The 15,888-nt window shown below is 44.0% G+C and overlaps 2 protein-coding genes across 4 annotated transcripts; one reads left to right on the top strand and one right to left on the bottom strand.

Annotated features, from left to right (window-relative positions):
- Positions 1-3,278: 3,278 nt before the first annotated feature.
- Positions 3,279-6,835, bottom strand: SNRPD3 (small nuclear ribonucleoprotein D3 polypeptide). Of its 2 annotated transcripts, none has more exons than XM_064726584.1 (4): positions 6,686-6,835; positions 6,032-6,181; positions 5,254-5,446; positions 3,279-4,415 (listed from the first exon to the last, which is right to left on the bottom strand). In XM_064726584.1, the coding sequence occupies exons 2-4, from the start codon at positions 6,155-6,157 to the stop codon at positions 4,354-4,356; spliced, it is 381 nt and encodes a 126-aa protein (XP_064582654.1). In that variant the 5' UTR covers positions 6,158-6,181; positions 6,686-6,835; the 3' UTR covers positions 3,279-4,353. The 2 variants fall into 2 exon arrangements, with proteins under 2 accessions (XP_064582654.1, XP_064582655.1); XM_064726585.1 differs by lacking the exon at positions 6,686-6,835 and adding an exon at positions 6,441-6,642.
- Positions 6,836-6,876: 41 nt separating this feature from the next.
- Positions 6,877-15,848, top strand: GUCD1 (guanylyl cyclase domain containing 1). Of its 2 annotated transcripts, XM_064726583.1 has the most exons (8): positions 7,042-7,062; positions 8,506-8,590; positions 9,154-9,270; positions 10,009-10,174; positions 10,441-10,527; positions 10,882-10,973; positions 12,529-12,770; positions 13,200-15,848. In XM_064726583.1, exons 4-8 carry the CDS (start codon positions 10,103-10,105, stop codon positions 13,289-13,291), a joined length of 585 nt encoding a protein of 194 aa, XP_064582653.1. In that variant the 5' UTR covers positions 7,042-7,062; positions 8,506-8,590; positions 9,154-9,270; positions 10,009-10,102; the 3' UTR covers positions 13,292-15,848. The 2 variants fall into 2 exon arrangements, with proteins under 2 accessions (XP_064582652.1, XP_064582653.1); XM_064726582.1 differs by lacking the exons at positions 9,154-9,270; positions 10,441-10,527 and having other exon boundaries at positions 6,877-7,062.
- The last annotated feature ends 40 nt before the right edge of the window (positions 15,849-15,888 follow it).

Here is a 15,888-nt window from a genome sequence, read left to right as displayed (position 1 = left end):
CTTGTTGTGGAGCTGTTTCAGAGACATGAGACAGAAAGGAACTCATTTGATCATGAAGCAACAAACAGCAACACCTCTTTGTTAGAGAAATGTGAAAATCTCCACATGCTGGGTATGGTGTCAGGGAAAAAAACCCAATTCACCCTACAGTTTACTTGAGATTTCAGGGGAGTGTAAAGGTATCAATAAACATTCTAAAATGCCCCCACGTGGGTCTGTGCATTGTCACAATATCAGCTTCACTGCATATCTGCTGAGGGCCATCAGCTGCAGTGCTCCAAAACCTCTCTGAGGCTCTCGGCTCCACTCTGTATTAACATTTTAGGCACCAAGGGACAAAATGTACAAGTTTTGCCTCACAAGCAGTAGCTTGCTCAGGATTAGATGTGCCAGCATCTCTCCAGTGAGCTGGACTTAGGGCAAACCCCCAACCACACAACAGATTTTAAGTCCCCAGGAAAGGGAAAATGAAGAACAAATTAAATGCTCACTGCAAGCAGTTCACCAAACAAAAGAACAATGATAGTGTTTTTCTGCAATTCTTTTCATTTCTCCCAGCATAACTACACATCTTCTGGATACAATCTGTTTCCTTGCCAGGGTTCAGCATTCTCCCTTGAATTAACGATGCTGGAAAATCTCCACTTTTCATAGGCTCTGATAGTCTGTGCTGAGCAGCAGAAGGCTGCACAATACTTGCTTATGCAATGACTGGTCCTGTGCCAGGAATAATAGCCTGCTACTAGGAACAAGCAACTCACACACAAATACTTTTTAACCCAAATACTTTTCTCATTAAAGGTCTGAATTAAGTGGCATGAACCCACCCCAAACCTACTACTCATACTGCACACTAATGTCAGCACTCACTCCAGAAGGAGTGAAATAATCCCACACCCTGGTCTGTGAGGAACAGTGACCATGAGCAGGGAAGGGTGGCATGTTCTTATTCACCACCTCCAAAATACTCTTGACTCTATCAAGAGCTCTCATTACAGGTCTAGGGAACAACAGGACACCTGGAGCAGTCAAAACACAGCTTGACCTGGAAAATATTTGCAGATAGGCAGTGCTTGGTGACTTCAGCACACTGCAGTCCCCTGGCAGCTCTCCTGTCTGCAGGTGTGGGCAGCTGAAGCCTCCTCTCACTTGTGATCTGCACTCACTGACCCATCTTCAGGGCTGTTCCATGACCATGCTTTTAAAGTGGTATATCTGTATTTCCTTCCAAAGAATCTCTGAAGGCAGGAGGGTCCTGGAAAGTTTTATCTAATGTTGGAGGAGGAAGATCAGATCTGTCTGAAATCAGTTTGGCTGCAATAAGGTGCAAGTCCACATCTAAATTTCTGCTTCTATCAGGATGGAAACAACACAGATCCCTGGGAGAACTCTTTCCCCACTTTTGGCCCTTGCCTGAGAAATAAACAACTGAATCACTGACATTTTCTTGTAGACCTCAGAATTCCATCCATTGCTACCTTACCAAACCATTGGTGACCCTCTGCTGCTTCCCTCAGGACTGGTGTCTCACTGGGACATCAGTCTTCCACCCTTTTACTGGCAAAAGAAACAGGGCACATCTGTTTTACAGGAAAGCTCACTGTAAAGCTCAAGTGGCAAACAGATACAGACTGGACAGTTGTCCTGACTACCAGCACCAGAAATTCACATTTCCCACTCCATTCTGCCCTTCTAGAAGAGGTTATCTGAAGAACATTGAAAAATTAACTAAAGGAAAGTACAATTTTAGGATCAAATACAAGTTAGACTTACCTGGAGATAAGAGCTGTACATGTATGGGATGAAAGCATCTGGTCAGTGAGGAAAGATCCCACAGCTCTGTGCAAAGCAATTTTTTTCAAGTGATACTTTCTTGAACTTTTCTCTGATGTTATGCCTTGTTTTCATACAAGAGCACAAGTGTGGTTTTGACCCTGGAAGACCAGGTGAATTCCCACCTGCACCCCTCCACACACCATTTTGGACACCTACAGCACAGATTCCCTGTCCCACCAGTACTTCAAAGGCACCTGCACTGGTGTTATCAAAGGGGCAAGTTGGAACAAGGCTTTAGGCCAGTGCTTGTCTCTCTCTGCCAAAAGCAGGAAATTATGGAGAGCCCTGAACCCACTGAAGAACATGAGATTTATAAACCCACACACAGTGTGATGGCAAAGAATGTAAAGAAATGCTGCAATCTGTGATTTAAAAAAAGTGACAAGTGCGTGCAGATGTTTAAAAAAACAGCTGCATCTCTCCTAAGTATCTGCCATCCCAGGGAAAGAGATTGCTTAAATTGCTGAACTGAGGAATCTGCATGATCTAAGTGCATTTGCCAATTAGCCAAGTACCAGGGAAACACAGCATCAATCAGCAGCTGGAATAACCCAGCCATGCAGGAAGCCAGCACTCAGGAACACTGGAGAAGAAAGAAAATAAGGTGAGTATTTTCATGCTAGTTTATAAGAGCCCTTGAGTTTATGGACTTTAGAGCAGAAGTCACATTTCCTGCATTTTTCTTTTCCAGAGGGTTCTGGTTTCTTGAGTTTCATTCTCTTCCCAACAGAGCCATCTAGTGGGTGAGACCTCGTCTGTGAGGAAATTTTGATTTATCCCACTGTAATAATACACACAGCACAGGAAGGCACTGGAAAGCAGCCTGTACAAACCAGCATTCCAGTTACTGCAGTCAGAAACTCAGTCAGAAATTGCTAAGTTTGGCTTGGCTGGGACTTTCCTACCAGTGTGAAACTCCAACATTTTTAACACAAAATTCACACTATCCTTCTGAATAGTTCATCCTTGACTCAGCCTCAACCTGAAGCCACAGTGCAAAGCTTTTTGTTTTTGCAAAATCCAGTATCTTCATCAAAGCTGATATGCATTAGAGAAGTTACTCCAAACTTCCTAAAGCAGATACAGTTTGTTCCATCAAACCTCCTGAGGAAAGTTACTGTTTCTCTCCAAAATTCCTGCTTGTCCCCCACCCTCAGTGCTGCTGAATGCCACACCCACTGCTCCTGAGAGAACAGCAGCTTGGCATTGCTCAAGAAGGAGAACAGAACTTCAAAAGAGGTGAGCCAGTCAGCACCAGTGGAAATGGTCCCTGTTTGTGAGGACTGCCATCTTTTGGACACATTGCTCATGAGAGGTACAAAATGACACTAAAATGCTTTTAGAGTTAAGCTCAAGTATCCCTTACACACATTCTAAGGAGGGTTCCATTGCAAATATTCATGATCACTACCACCCAGAAGAACATGCAGCAGGGCTTTCCCTAGAGACCAAACACAGCTTTATTTACACACAATTCAACAAGTTAATACATTAGTCCAACTTTCCTGTCTGCACACAAGGGAGAGTCTTCACAGCATCCAGGCAGAAAAGCAAGAGCAGCTCTTTAGTGTGTGTACAGACTGGTAATTGACCTTATGCAAGTATGAGATTAGATACACAAGGGTTACAGTGAAACATTTCAACCATTTAAGTCAGTAAAAACACCCAGGCTACACTTTAATGAAGTTACATCTACATTTGGCTTCCTGCAGATCAGCTGATCTATACACAACTGTGTACAGACAATAAGATCAAAAGCTGAAATTCAAAGTGAGTTTTGTTCAAAAATCAGCATTTGGATTGAGTTGTGTTTAATGGATAACTATTTATAAAATTTCTCACACACCTGCACTGCCTTTCAAATCTACAAAGCATTTCAAACTTATCCTGGAAAATGCCTATTTTATATGCTGTCATCTTTTCCCAGACACAGGGAAACACTGCTAAGAAAGTCAGAATAGATTTTTTCACTGCAAATATAGATTCAAGCTATCAAAGTTGTGTGTTCCTAATGAAAAATTCTCCCCATATCCAAAGAGAAAGATAAGAAATGCAAGAATACAAGTTCAATACAAAGATCTGAAGGTGGACCTCTATCTATTGTGGGTCCATATAAAGCTAAAGAAAGAACACAGTGCTCTGCTTCTCAGGAAGCTGCCTCTGTTTTGCTGTATTTTCCATAAATTCAGCTGCTAATAAGACTTTATAGTATGACTTAAAATTCTTCATTAAGAATGCCTTCTAATTCTTTAGAGAATAAATGACAGCAGGATTAACAAGAAAAAGGAAACATAATGATCTTCAAAAACCAATGCATCACACAAAGTGGTCAAAACTAGATATAATAAAGTCCACTATTTTCAAAAGCTGGCTTGAGTTTGAAATATTTGCCCAAGAATTGTCCTGACAGGTAAGAGCAGACAAGTTTTTGTCAGAAACATTTATTAAACAAAGTTGATACCAATGCACACAAAGTCAATACCCCTAATAAAAAAAGCAATTTAGCTAAGACCAAAATTATCTTCTCTTCTGGAAGATGTTGCCACGGCCCATACCACGGCCTCTTCCTCTTGCAGCCACTGAAGAAAGAAAACATCAGGGATGACATGAATTTGACATGCCTGCATATTTATCTCAACAACTGACAAGCAAAACATCAACAAAACTCAAGGTCTCTGGCTCAGAAGGCAGGAAATGCTCAGAAAGTGATGTGAGAGCAAGAAGTGTTCTGTGAGAAGAGCCAGAACCTAATGGTCCCACAGTGTGGCTCCTCAGAACAACTGCAGCAGATACTCACACATCTCATGTTCCTTCTGACACACAAACCTGTGCCACCCAAGAGATGTGGAACCCCATGTTCTTGCAAGGTTTTGTAACACTACTCAGTAAGTTACTCCCCCACAAAAACCTTACTGCACACTGCAGTTAAGCAGGGACTCTGTGGCACATGACTGTTACTGAGCTACCTAAGAAGCAGACTGATCCCCTGAGGAAGGCACAAATGACAGGGAACTACAGAAAAGGTAATAGTTACAGCTCCCCAGTAGCTTTGTAAATAAAGCTGTTTTCCTACAACAGCTCAACAAGAACACCTGGATCCTTCCCCAAGCATTTCAAACAGCTGGTGGCCACAACTGCAGGAGAACAGAACTCTTTAAGTTTAACAGAAGGGCTCTGTTTAACAGGACTACTCACTACCTCTAAATTACTGTAGCATCAATACTAAACAATTGGGACAATTTGGGTAATTGGGACAATTTGAATCCTGACTCTCACTTTAAGATAAAACATACAGAAAAACACTGTATGATCCAGAAATCTTTCCACTTCTTACTGCTTAATCTCCTCAGTGACAGAGATGAGTTTTCCAGTTCTACAGGAAAACAGGGGGAGGGACCTGGAACAAACTGTACCCACCTTGAGCTTTGAGAATAGCTGCTTTCCCTCGGCCAGCTCCAGAACCCTGGTTTTTATTCTTCATGCTCTTTAGCATAGGAGCATTCTTCAACATATCTGGTAAGATGAGAAACCGTATCTTGCTGCCCCTGATGTAGACCTGCTCGAGCTGTGCCACCCGGCCATCTCTGTATGTCACTGTTATGTTGGACATCTGCAAGGGAAAATCAGTCAGTGCTCAGACAGCCCTCAGCTGTGACACAAACCATCATGACCATTCAAACACACCCAGAACTTTTGCTTTCTCACCAGTTTACAAATTAGCTTTATCAGCATCATTATTTTTGTTTTCTTATATGTAAATAGTTTTAATAAAGCTATTCTAGTACTGACTATTAGGAAAGCATTCTGATTTCAATGAGCACTTGCCATAAGTCCAAGTTAGGCCTTCTTGGAATGACTATAGTAATGTGCATTAAATAAGCTTCAGTTTCTTAAATCAAGGTTTTTTTATTCTTACACTCAGTGGCTTTAAACAATGAACTCTGGAAAAATACTGTTCACAAAATCTCTGATCCTACTGACAGGGATGCCCAATCCTACTCTGAAACTGGAAATAAGTTCTGACCTCTTTGGAGCATTCTGTAATGCTGAATCCACTTCACCACAGTAAAAAACAGCATCAGTACAGTTTTTTTTTAATCCCATAACTAAAAGCAACAGTCTTTTAATCACGTTTTCAGCCTTCTGAGACCCAGATCAGCCAACCTTCCCTCCATCCTTGTGAAACAAAAGATACCTGACAGTTCATGTTGTCTTCAGCTTCGATAAGTTTGCCTCGATAAACTTCTCCAGTGTTGGTCTCGCAGGTCACGATGTGGCCCTCGGCCTCGTGCAGGACCTTGATTGGCACTCCGATCGACATGGCTGCAGTGCTGGGGCTCTACACCTGAGGCACCAGGAAAACAAAAGCGTTTATTACAAAGGAAGATGTAGAATAACTTCCAATTACACAATCCATCATCCCTTCCAGTAGTGTGACGAACCAATTTTCTGACATTTTTAACACAACATGTGTTTTGACTATGCATCGATAACACTTCTCTAGAGACGTGCCCATGTAGACGTTAAACATCAGCAGCCAGTCTTTTCCAGGTCTCTTCTGGGAAATTCACTTCTAAGGACTACAAACGAGTGGTTACTCGTACCTCCACGGCAAGGGCCCCAGGTGGATCCCACAGCGGTACGGCCCCTGCGAGCCCCGCGGACAGCTCGGCCGCGCTCGGGGGCCCCGGGCCCGTTCGTGAGGGAGCCGGGGCCACCCCAGTCCTCCCGCACCTCGCCGCTCCGACCCGGCCCCCTCAGGGGATGCGGCATCGCCCGGGCACCTCCCCAGAGCGCCCATGGAGCGAGGGTGCCCCACAGGGAACCGAAAACCCCGAGCCGCACTCACCGCCCGCGCCGCTCTCCCTAATGGCCTCCGCCGCCTCCCGCCCTGCTCCGCGCGCCGGAACCGGAACGAGCGCGGGGGGCGGTGCAGCCTCGTCCCGTCCGCTCCCGCCCGGGGCCAGCCCGGCAGCCCCGCGGTGCCCCCGCTCCGGGGCAGGGCTGCGCGTCCCCCGCCCGCCGTGTCATGCCCCTGCCTGCTGTCACACCCCGCCGCTCTCCTCGCCGCCACGGCGCGGGGCAAGCGCCCCGGGGCCCGGCCCCCCTCAGCCCCCGCCTCCGGGAGGAGCCAGCGCCGGGCCCCGGGGCCGCGCCGCCGGCTCGGCGGGGCCGGCAGTGAACGGGCCATGAAGAGTCCCCGGGAGGCCGGCGAGCCGCCGCCAGGTCAGTGCGGCCCGTCCAGCCCCGCTCGGGCCGGCGGGGCCTCTGCGGGCAGGGGGCGGCGGGGAGGCCGAGTCCGCCCGCGGAACGGGCTGGCAGAGCGCCCGGCGGGGAGCGGGCGGGGAACGCGGGGCCCTGCCGGGGCTCCGGCGGCCTCTCGGTGCTGCCGAGCCGGGTTTGCCCTTAGCAGCGATGGGGAATTACCGGCTCCGTCCGTAAGGTTGGGGCGGCGGGAGCTGGCCAAGCACAGAAGGGTTCGCAGGGTGATTTACAGGCACGGCACAGACGGGCTGGTCTCTCTCGGGACAGCCACAGCCATCGCTGAAGAGCTCTCGGTGTGTTGGGAAACAGGTGACTGGAAGCTGGGCGGCCAAGAAACTTGTTATTGCTCTCTGAAGCTTTCACGTAGAAAACACGTACTCCTTGGTTAATGTGGGACTTGGTAGATGAATTTAAAAGACTGAATATATCAACTGGTGTGCCATTCTTTAAAGTCATGATTAAACAGAGGCACAGCTAGGAAAAATATAACAACATTATCTAAAAAGTTCTATAAATCATATTACCCCAAAACTAAACAAGTCCACATGATGTCAAGTGCATTTTTATTCCCATCATAAAATGTAGAGGACCCTGTTAACAAAACTTGTCAAAGGCCGTTTCGAGATCAAAGGTTATTGAGAAAAGCCCTTTGTGATTAACTCACTTTGGTCAATGCTGAAGTAACAATGACAGGCACAACTCTTCAAGTCCTGCTTGTGGTGAAACTGAAACCACCACGTTGCCAACCCCATAAAAATAAAAAACTGAGGCAGAGGATGGAGCTTGTACTTTGGGACATTTTGGCAGAGCTTATTAATTTTCCCTCTCTATTGAGGTTTTGATGGAATTAATAAAAAAGGACAACAGTGCCACTTGCGAGTTTTAACTTGTTTTTTTAAATTCTGTAAATTACCATTCCTGAGAAAAAATGACATCTATAGAAATATGTGGGGCTTCTAAGAGATTCCTACCCAGAGATCTTGGTATGTTTTCTCCCAGTTTGGTTGAACTCCTCTTGTGGCACAGAAGTACAGTCAGACACAAGAGAAAAGATGAATACCTGTGTCTTACCTGCTGTTATCCAGGAGGAGACACAGCATCAATTGAGGGGTGGTGGGACATCACCCCACAGAAAAAAAAAAAAAACAAAAAATCCCCCCCCAAACTTCCAATGGAAAAGGGGGTGGAAAGCCAGTGATCTAGGTATGGAACAACAAAGAAGTATGAGATTAAACCAGATTCTTACCTGTACAGAAATACTAAGAAAGAAAAAATCCACCTGCCAGTCAGACAAAACCACGTTCCTAAGTTTCCATGGTTGTAGTGCTGAGGACAGGCTGACTTTTGGTGGCATGGAAAAGCATTGCTGTATGGATTGACATTGTTTGTGTCCTGCTCACCCAGCTGACTGCATCCAGCTGAAAGTGCCCGTGATTCAGCAGCTGTACCACTGGGACTGCGGGCTGGCCTGCTCCAGGATGGTGCTTCAGTAAGTGGCTCTCTGAGAGGGAAATGCCATTCCATGGGGAGGGGGAGCAGGAAGCAAACCCAGGGAGGTGTGTTGGAGCAGCCATGAGTTCAGTCTTAGGAGAGCAGCAGGTTTTGAGGTGCCCTTGGACAGTGACTGCTGCTTGGGCCCAGCTCAGGAGCAAGGGAAAACATAAACTGGAGTGAACTTCAGACTCTTTTGAATAATTGACTAATTACACAGATGCAGAATACCTAATCAGCTCTCTGAACTTTGCAGGCTGGCATGCATAAGCTCATAGAAAGTGTTGCTTCTTTCCTGTTGTCACAATTAAGAAATGATAGTTAGCTGTGACTCATCTGATTCCTTTCTGTGTTTTCAAGTGATGGGTAGGTGTATCCCAGTTTATGAGTGTGTGCTGTACCTGTACTGCCTCTGTCCTGCTGAGCCCCAACCTGTGGGATGAGTGTGTGTGTTCCAGTAGTTTCAGCTTCAAAATTGTGTTGCCCTCTGGGGGTTTTTTTCTTTATTTTTGGTTTTTTGAACTAGTAGCTGTCCTGCTGAACTCCTCTTTCCTTCCACAGAGGAACATGAGCTTAGGTGCAGGAGAAATACCTATTTAGATGTCCACTTAGTAGATATGAAGCAGAAGATTTTCATTTCTCTCCATCCCTTCTGCCAAGACGTTAGTCCGTGTGCTGGTAATTTCCCATCTTGACTACTGTAACCTCTATTCCCTTTACCTCTTTGCCACTCCAGTGTGCCCAAAACTCAGCTTCCAAGATTAATCTTCTTACCCTGCTGATCTGACCTTGTTTGCCCTGCATCCTCAATTCCAGTTGCTTTTTCTTTTTTATCATTTACTTCCATTTGTTTTCTTACTTTCAGAACTCCCTGTAGCTACCCTGCCCTGCCCCTTTGCAACCTGTCCCAAGCCTCCTCCTGACTTCCATCTCCCACTTTCTTCCTTTTGTGTCATCAGTGCCTAAGACAAGCTTCCTTTGAATATGTACTGAATTCCTTTATGGCTCCTCCTTTTAAAATCCATCTATTGTGTGAAGGAAGTTTTAGTCTTTAACTCTTCTTTCTGTGTTGGCTCTAATACACTTGTACATTACACTGTAAACCCTTCAGGACAGAGTTCTATACCAGCTTGACTCTGGTACAGCACCTGTACACTTCTAGCACTCTGAAACAGTCAAGGAACCACACATTTCCAATTTTAAAAAATCAGAAATAAATCCAGTTAAATATTCCCTATTCCTTTCCCTTAAATTTCTGTCTCCTTTGTGGGTTGGTTTGGTTTTTTTTGGTTATTTCTTAGCCAAGCCTGTTGTTTCAGTTTTTATGTGCTGTGATGTAGAGGCTTGGACTACAGCACACATTTTGCTTCTCCTAAGATCTGTGCTTCCCTTCCCCTGCCTTTGTTGATACCGTAGGTACCTGAATCATTTGGACAATGATGAGTTTCAGAAAGCCATCCAGGATCTCCAGTTAACAAAGAGTATCTGGACTATTGACCTGGCCTACCTGATGCGGCACTTCGGAGTTAAGCATAAATTTTGCACCCAGACACTCGGAGTGGACAAGGGCTACAAAAATCAGGTCAGTGTTCCCATCTACAGGGGGACAGCAGGCAGCTTTAAAAGCCTTGAGTGTCATGCTGTAAAAGCTCTGGTGTCTTACTGACAGTCAACCACATTTAATTTGACCTACTGCCAAAACTGGCACGGATCTGTTTCAAAGGCAGTATGATCCCATACTGATTCCACCTTTTGAATTTTTAAAAAGTTTGCATGTAGTGTTCATGAAAGGTTCCAACCTATTTGACAGCCTTGGAGACTGAAGCCCTGTATTTATCTACAGAACAGGTACAGCCTGGGCAGCAGCAGTGTTTAGCTTCCACACTTTCCCCACCACCGTGCCTCAGCCTTGACCTGGAAGATCCACCTCTAGAGGTGAGAGGGGAACTCAGCCTCCCATCCACGGAGAGCTTGGCCTCTCCAGGGCCTGTAGCAGTGGTGACTTTATTGCAAGCTCCTGCCCAGTTTCCCCTGGGAAACCAGACAGGCTTCTCTTACCTAGGCAGCTGAACAGCCACTGGACAGAAACTGCAACAGTAACTGACCAGGAGCAAATTTAATTTGTAATTCAGAGCAGAAATCCTTGTCTTGTTTCCAGCAAACTAAGGGAGAGATCTTTTATCCCATAGCCAGAGCTCCAACTTCTGCAGGCTCTTGCTAGCAGACTCTAAGTGGTGGATTACCCAAGGTAAACACCATTCCAGTTCAGAACTTCTGTTATTTCCACAGTCATTTTACAGGAAGCACTTTGACACAGAAGAGAATCGAGTGAATCAGCTCTTTGCACAAGCCAAAGACTGCAAGGTGCTGGTGGAGAAATGGTAAGCTGTTTTCTTTCTCTTTGGAGATTCTGTGGGCCCCTGCTTTTCTTGGAGGCACCAAGCTAAATCACTGAAAGAGACTGAAATCAAGCCCTAGGCCTTTTTTTACCAATTAGTGTCTTTCTCCTATATCTGTCTCAAAAAAACCTCATGCACATCAAGACCTAATAATGAAGTTTGAAAAAAAATTAGTCATGATGCAAAATAAGTGATAAGAAAATGCTGATAGGAGCTGACTGTGTTCTGAATTTGGTTATCCATTACACTTAGTAGGGAGTGCCTACAGCAATCTAATTGGCCATTGCTGGAATTAAGGGGAATGCTGTGTGGGTACAGAACTCATTGTTCCCAGAACTATGCAAACATTATGGATCTCTGTTCCCAGACAAACATGCAAATTACAAGTTAGCATAGGAGCTTTTGCCAAGGAGACCATGAAATAAGGAACTCCGTGAAAGAACTACAAACCCAGAGGAAATGGAAAAACTGCAGAATTTTATAATCAGCAGTGAAATTTGATTGGGGAATGACCAAACATCCAACTTGAGCTGCATCCCTTTTTATAGGGAAGCTGGACTTGGATCCCTGCTGTCAAAGTGGGGTAAATGATTAGGGTAAGGAAAGAAGAGAGGATATGGGGCAGCCACAATAACATCTGAATGCTGGAGCATAACTTATATTTAGCAGAATCAAGTGTCCTTGCTAACATGCATGGAGTCACCTTCACTTTAATGAATAAGCTGTGACAGGACAGAAGGGACACACAGTCCCTGTTGCTTTTGCAGTCTTAAGACCGTGGCCTTGATCAAGGCAGGGACAGAGGGCACATTTACCTGTGCAGTGCTGGGGCGTCAGAGTGGGGAAGGATTAAATAAAAAGCACATGAGCTCAGTCAGGTGGTGCACACAGCACAGACATCTGGAACTGATCCAAGGAATGAGTTTCTCACGCATATGGAACACACCATCTGCCTCAGAGAGGGACAGCTTTTAAAAGCTGAGGTTATGGGTGGTGTTTGGTGAATACTTACTGTCTGTAAATATAAAGCCTAAAATATGAGGCAATTCAAAACTTCAGCTAGTGTGACACAGGCATATCTGGGTACATCTTAATTTGGTTAGTGGTTACACAACATTTAACCACTCACTGGATGAAGATTTGGTGTTTCAGAGATAAGCTTTTCTAACAGCAAGAGAGAAGACTTCACTTAAAATTTTCCTACAACAGAAGTCCCTCAAGTTCCTGAGTGAGTTGCCAGCTCCTTTCATTCTCTTCTCTGGGGCATCTGGTATGTCATCTCAGAATGTGTTACTGCAAATACAGACCTGTTGCTCTGCACTTCAGCAGCAGCAGTGAAATGAGAAGGCTGTGAATGCTACAGGTTCTGTCAGGGTTTGTCCACAGCAAAGCCTGCAGGGTTCAACAGCAAAGAGCTGTACCTGTGATAAAGAAGTGTATCTGTGATGTATCTATAAAGTGCCAGCTGCACTGTCCACCATCAGGCCCTTTCTTTTCACCAGCCCCTTTCAATAATGTGTCTGTTTTTTCCTTGCAGCACAGTCACCGTTCAAGACATCCAAAACCACCTGTCCCAGGGTCACGTAGCCATTGTCCTTGTGAACGCAGTCCTGCTGCTGTGTGATCTCTGCTCAAGTCCTGTCAAATACTGCTGCTTCCTTCCCATTGGACAGAAGTGCTTCTGCAGGAGCCCTGACTACCAGGGCCATTTCATTGTGTTATGTGGCTACAACAAAGCCTCAGGGAGCATTTACTACAACAACCCTGCCTATGCTGACCGTGAGTAGCCTGTCCCTTTTGGATGGATTCAGCCAGTGCATTATTAATGAGTCTGACACAGCCACAGCTGGACCTCTCCTCGCAGTGCTCAGACATTTTAAGCATCACTACCCAATTTGTCAGAAGGGGTTTTGCCACGTTAATGCATTTTGTGGTATGATTTAGTTGAAGAATTCAGATAGGCATTCTAGCAATTGGCTTGTTTGGCTTTCAGATGGGTTAGTGAGAGGTGCTGAAATGTCCATGTGCAGAATGTAGCAGAAGGGTACTTTGGTACCTGTCTGCAGCACTACTTCAGGTGAAAAATCTACCTGAGTAAAGCTGTAACCTAAGCTGCTGGGTGTAGTCTCTATACTGTTACATCCCATGTAAGAACCTTTCACTGGCAAATCCTTCAGAATTTTTTGTAACATTTTGTTCCTCCTTCAGGAACATGCTGCACCAGCATCAGTAACTTTGAGGAAGCCAGGACAAGTTATGGCACGGATGAAGATATTCTGTTCATCTACACAGACAGCTGACACCCTCCAGACACTGCTGCTCCTTCCTGCACAGCCTGCAGGGCAGCTGGCTGCTCGTCTCAGGACTCCCCTGCACACACCTCCCTCCTGGACTGCAGCGGGACCCTCACCAAGGGAGGCTTTACAGACATTGACAGGACTATACTGCAATGCTGTCTTTACCTTTTTCTCTTTTTTTTTTTTTTTTTTTGATTTTGCAATATCTGTCTTTGGTTTTTTTTCTTCCCCTAATTTTCAAAATTGCACATTTGACAGCAGTTCTAAAATACAGGCCCAGAGCCTGTTCACTTTCAGCTTATTTTCAAATTAAACACATAAGAAAAAGCACCAAATTTATGAATTTTAACACTTGGTAATATTTGCATAGGTTTAGGTGAACAAAGGAAAAAATAGAAAATACCTGTTACTCTCTCTGTCAAAGCATGAAGGGCTGGTCTTCATACAAAACCTATGGATTTGAAGTTCAGCAGAATATTGTAAAAGGAAAAAATTATTAATTTAAACCATCTTTAAATAAGAAAAAAAAGCCTTGCTGGTTCATCAGTATTGTCTGCAATGTAGGAAACTTCCCACCTACCAAATTCACAGAGATTTACCATTTATGCAACTGCAATACTGGAATTACTCCCTTGCACTACAAACTCAATCTCTTTTGGCTAAATCCTCTTGGATGACTGCTCAGAACTCCACATTGCTCCAAAACTTATAAATGGAAAGATTTTATTTGCACTGGGAAGTCTTTACTGCTCTTTGCAAAAAGCTCTGAATGTTATGCCACCCACATGTGCCAGTTTCTGCAGAATCCATTCTAAATATGAATATTTTAAATATTTAAACTTATTAAGCAAATGCAGAAAATTGTCATCCACACTAATGGTATATATTTTGTGTGTAAATTGTAAATATCTGACAGCATCTACTGCATTGTATCTAAAATGCTAAATCATAATTTGAGCCAAATTTTGCTGTTAGTATTAGTTCAGTGACATTCTCAGAAGAGCTAAAATCAATTAAAGAAAGAGGAAATACAAACATACCTTCTACAAGTAAGAAGGCAGGAACTTAGATTGTTCTAGCTCTTATACTGCAGCTGTATGTGGATAAAGGTGTTGCTATATTGAGACATTAAGTGAAATTGGTAATACCCATTCATAGCCCTTTCCTCTGTTACCTGAGGAGCACTCTGAAGTGTAAGAAAAAAACACTTCTTTCAGCTTCATCCATCCTAATTTCTTACAAGTCTCAATTTTCAGTCCTGCCTATATGAAAGTGAGTAGGAAAATCAGCACTGACATAAAACTAGGAAAATTTGCACTTAAGACAGAGGTCCCACATCTCTGGCATGGTTTTAGGAAAAGAACTGTTCAAGTTCTGAAACTGTGTGGATATAACAAATAGGAATCTACTTTCAGCATAGAAAGTTTTTTACCAAGATAAACATTTTCTTTTATCAGTTGTTGACTAACTGAAAAGTAGACAGTGTTGACTAAGTACTAGTAGAATCAAGAGTGCTCCTTTGTACAAAGGCAAAAATAGTAACAGACACCTAAAAATGCAGTAACCCTTAAAAAATCCAAACAAAAGTGCATGACAGGAAGTTTTGTGTGTCAAATTTCAATTATCATTGGTGAAGTTTAAATACATTCTGGCAGTGATGAGCAACAGGTAGGATGTGGTTTGTGGAGAACTGGTCCATCAGTGCCACCAGCAGAATCCTTCCAGAAGAAAGGCACAAAACCTGTGTTTGTTGTAGGTGGTGCCTTTCAACTCCTCCAAAGTAAATAAACAGAAAACTCCTGATCTGGGAATTTTTATATCCAGGGCCAAAATTGTGATGTTTGATTTTGAGAGAGTGTATTAGCTCAGTTAATAATTAACAGGTATGGAAGCTACAGGCTCTTAGAGTACCCCCTTAACCCATGCATTTTCAGGTTCATTCAATCCCATTAAACTGCCACAGGATTTGTCTTAGAGCAGGCTTGATTAGTTGAATAAAACCAATTCTTACAAAGGCTTCTAACTGGCATTCAGCATCTCACTGTTTCCATTACCAAAAGTGAATCCTGGGTGTACAGAAAACATGAACTTAAGGGCAGGCTCAGTGTTCTGAAGTGCACACACAGGTGTAACAATATTGACAGGTAAGTGTTGGGTACCCAGGGTTTAAATGCTTCAACAAAAGTGAAAGATAAACAAAGCAGACAAAAGGAGAAGTCCCCTACAACAGGATGTCATACAGCTGCCAAATGGAAGATGGCTGTGAGAGATGAAAACACAAGGGAGAAGCAAAAGCCCACTGAGAAGACCGAGTATGTGACACCAATTCAACTGAAAAAGCAGCTCACTGCACAAGCACCCAGAACCACCTGCATTTTCTGAGACTTTGTTTCCTATTACAAGATTACTCTGAAAATGTTCTGTTGCTTTGTTTCTGTCAGGATGTCAATAGCAAAGGAAGGGGATTTTACATGCAGGGATTTTATACATAAATATATTTTTATTTGTAATTAAGCCATTCTCAATAAAGGTTAAGCTCACAAATAACCTGGTAACATAACGTAGCAAGTGCATTTATTAACAAGTTTATTAGAAATAAT

Source organism: Zonotrichia leucophrys, chromosome 15 (genome assembly GCF_028769735.1).
Source record: "Zonotrichia leucophrys gambelii isolate GWCS_2022_RI chromosome 15, RI_Zleu_2.0, whole genome shotgun sequence".
NCBI lineage: Eukaryota > Metazoa > Chordata > Aves > Passeriformes > Passerellidae > Zonotrichia > Zonotrichia leucophrys.
This window is presented reverse-complemented; position numbering and strand designations above follow the sequence as displayed.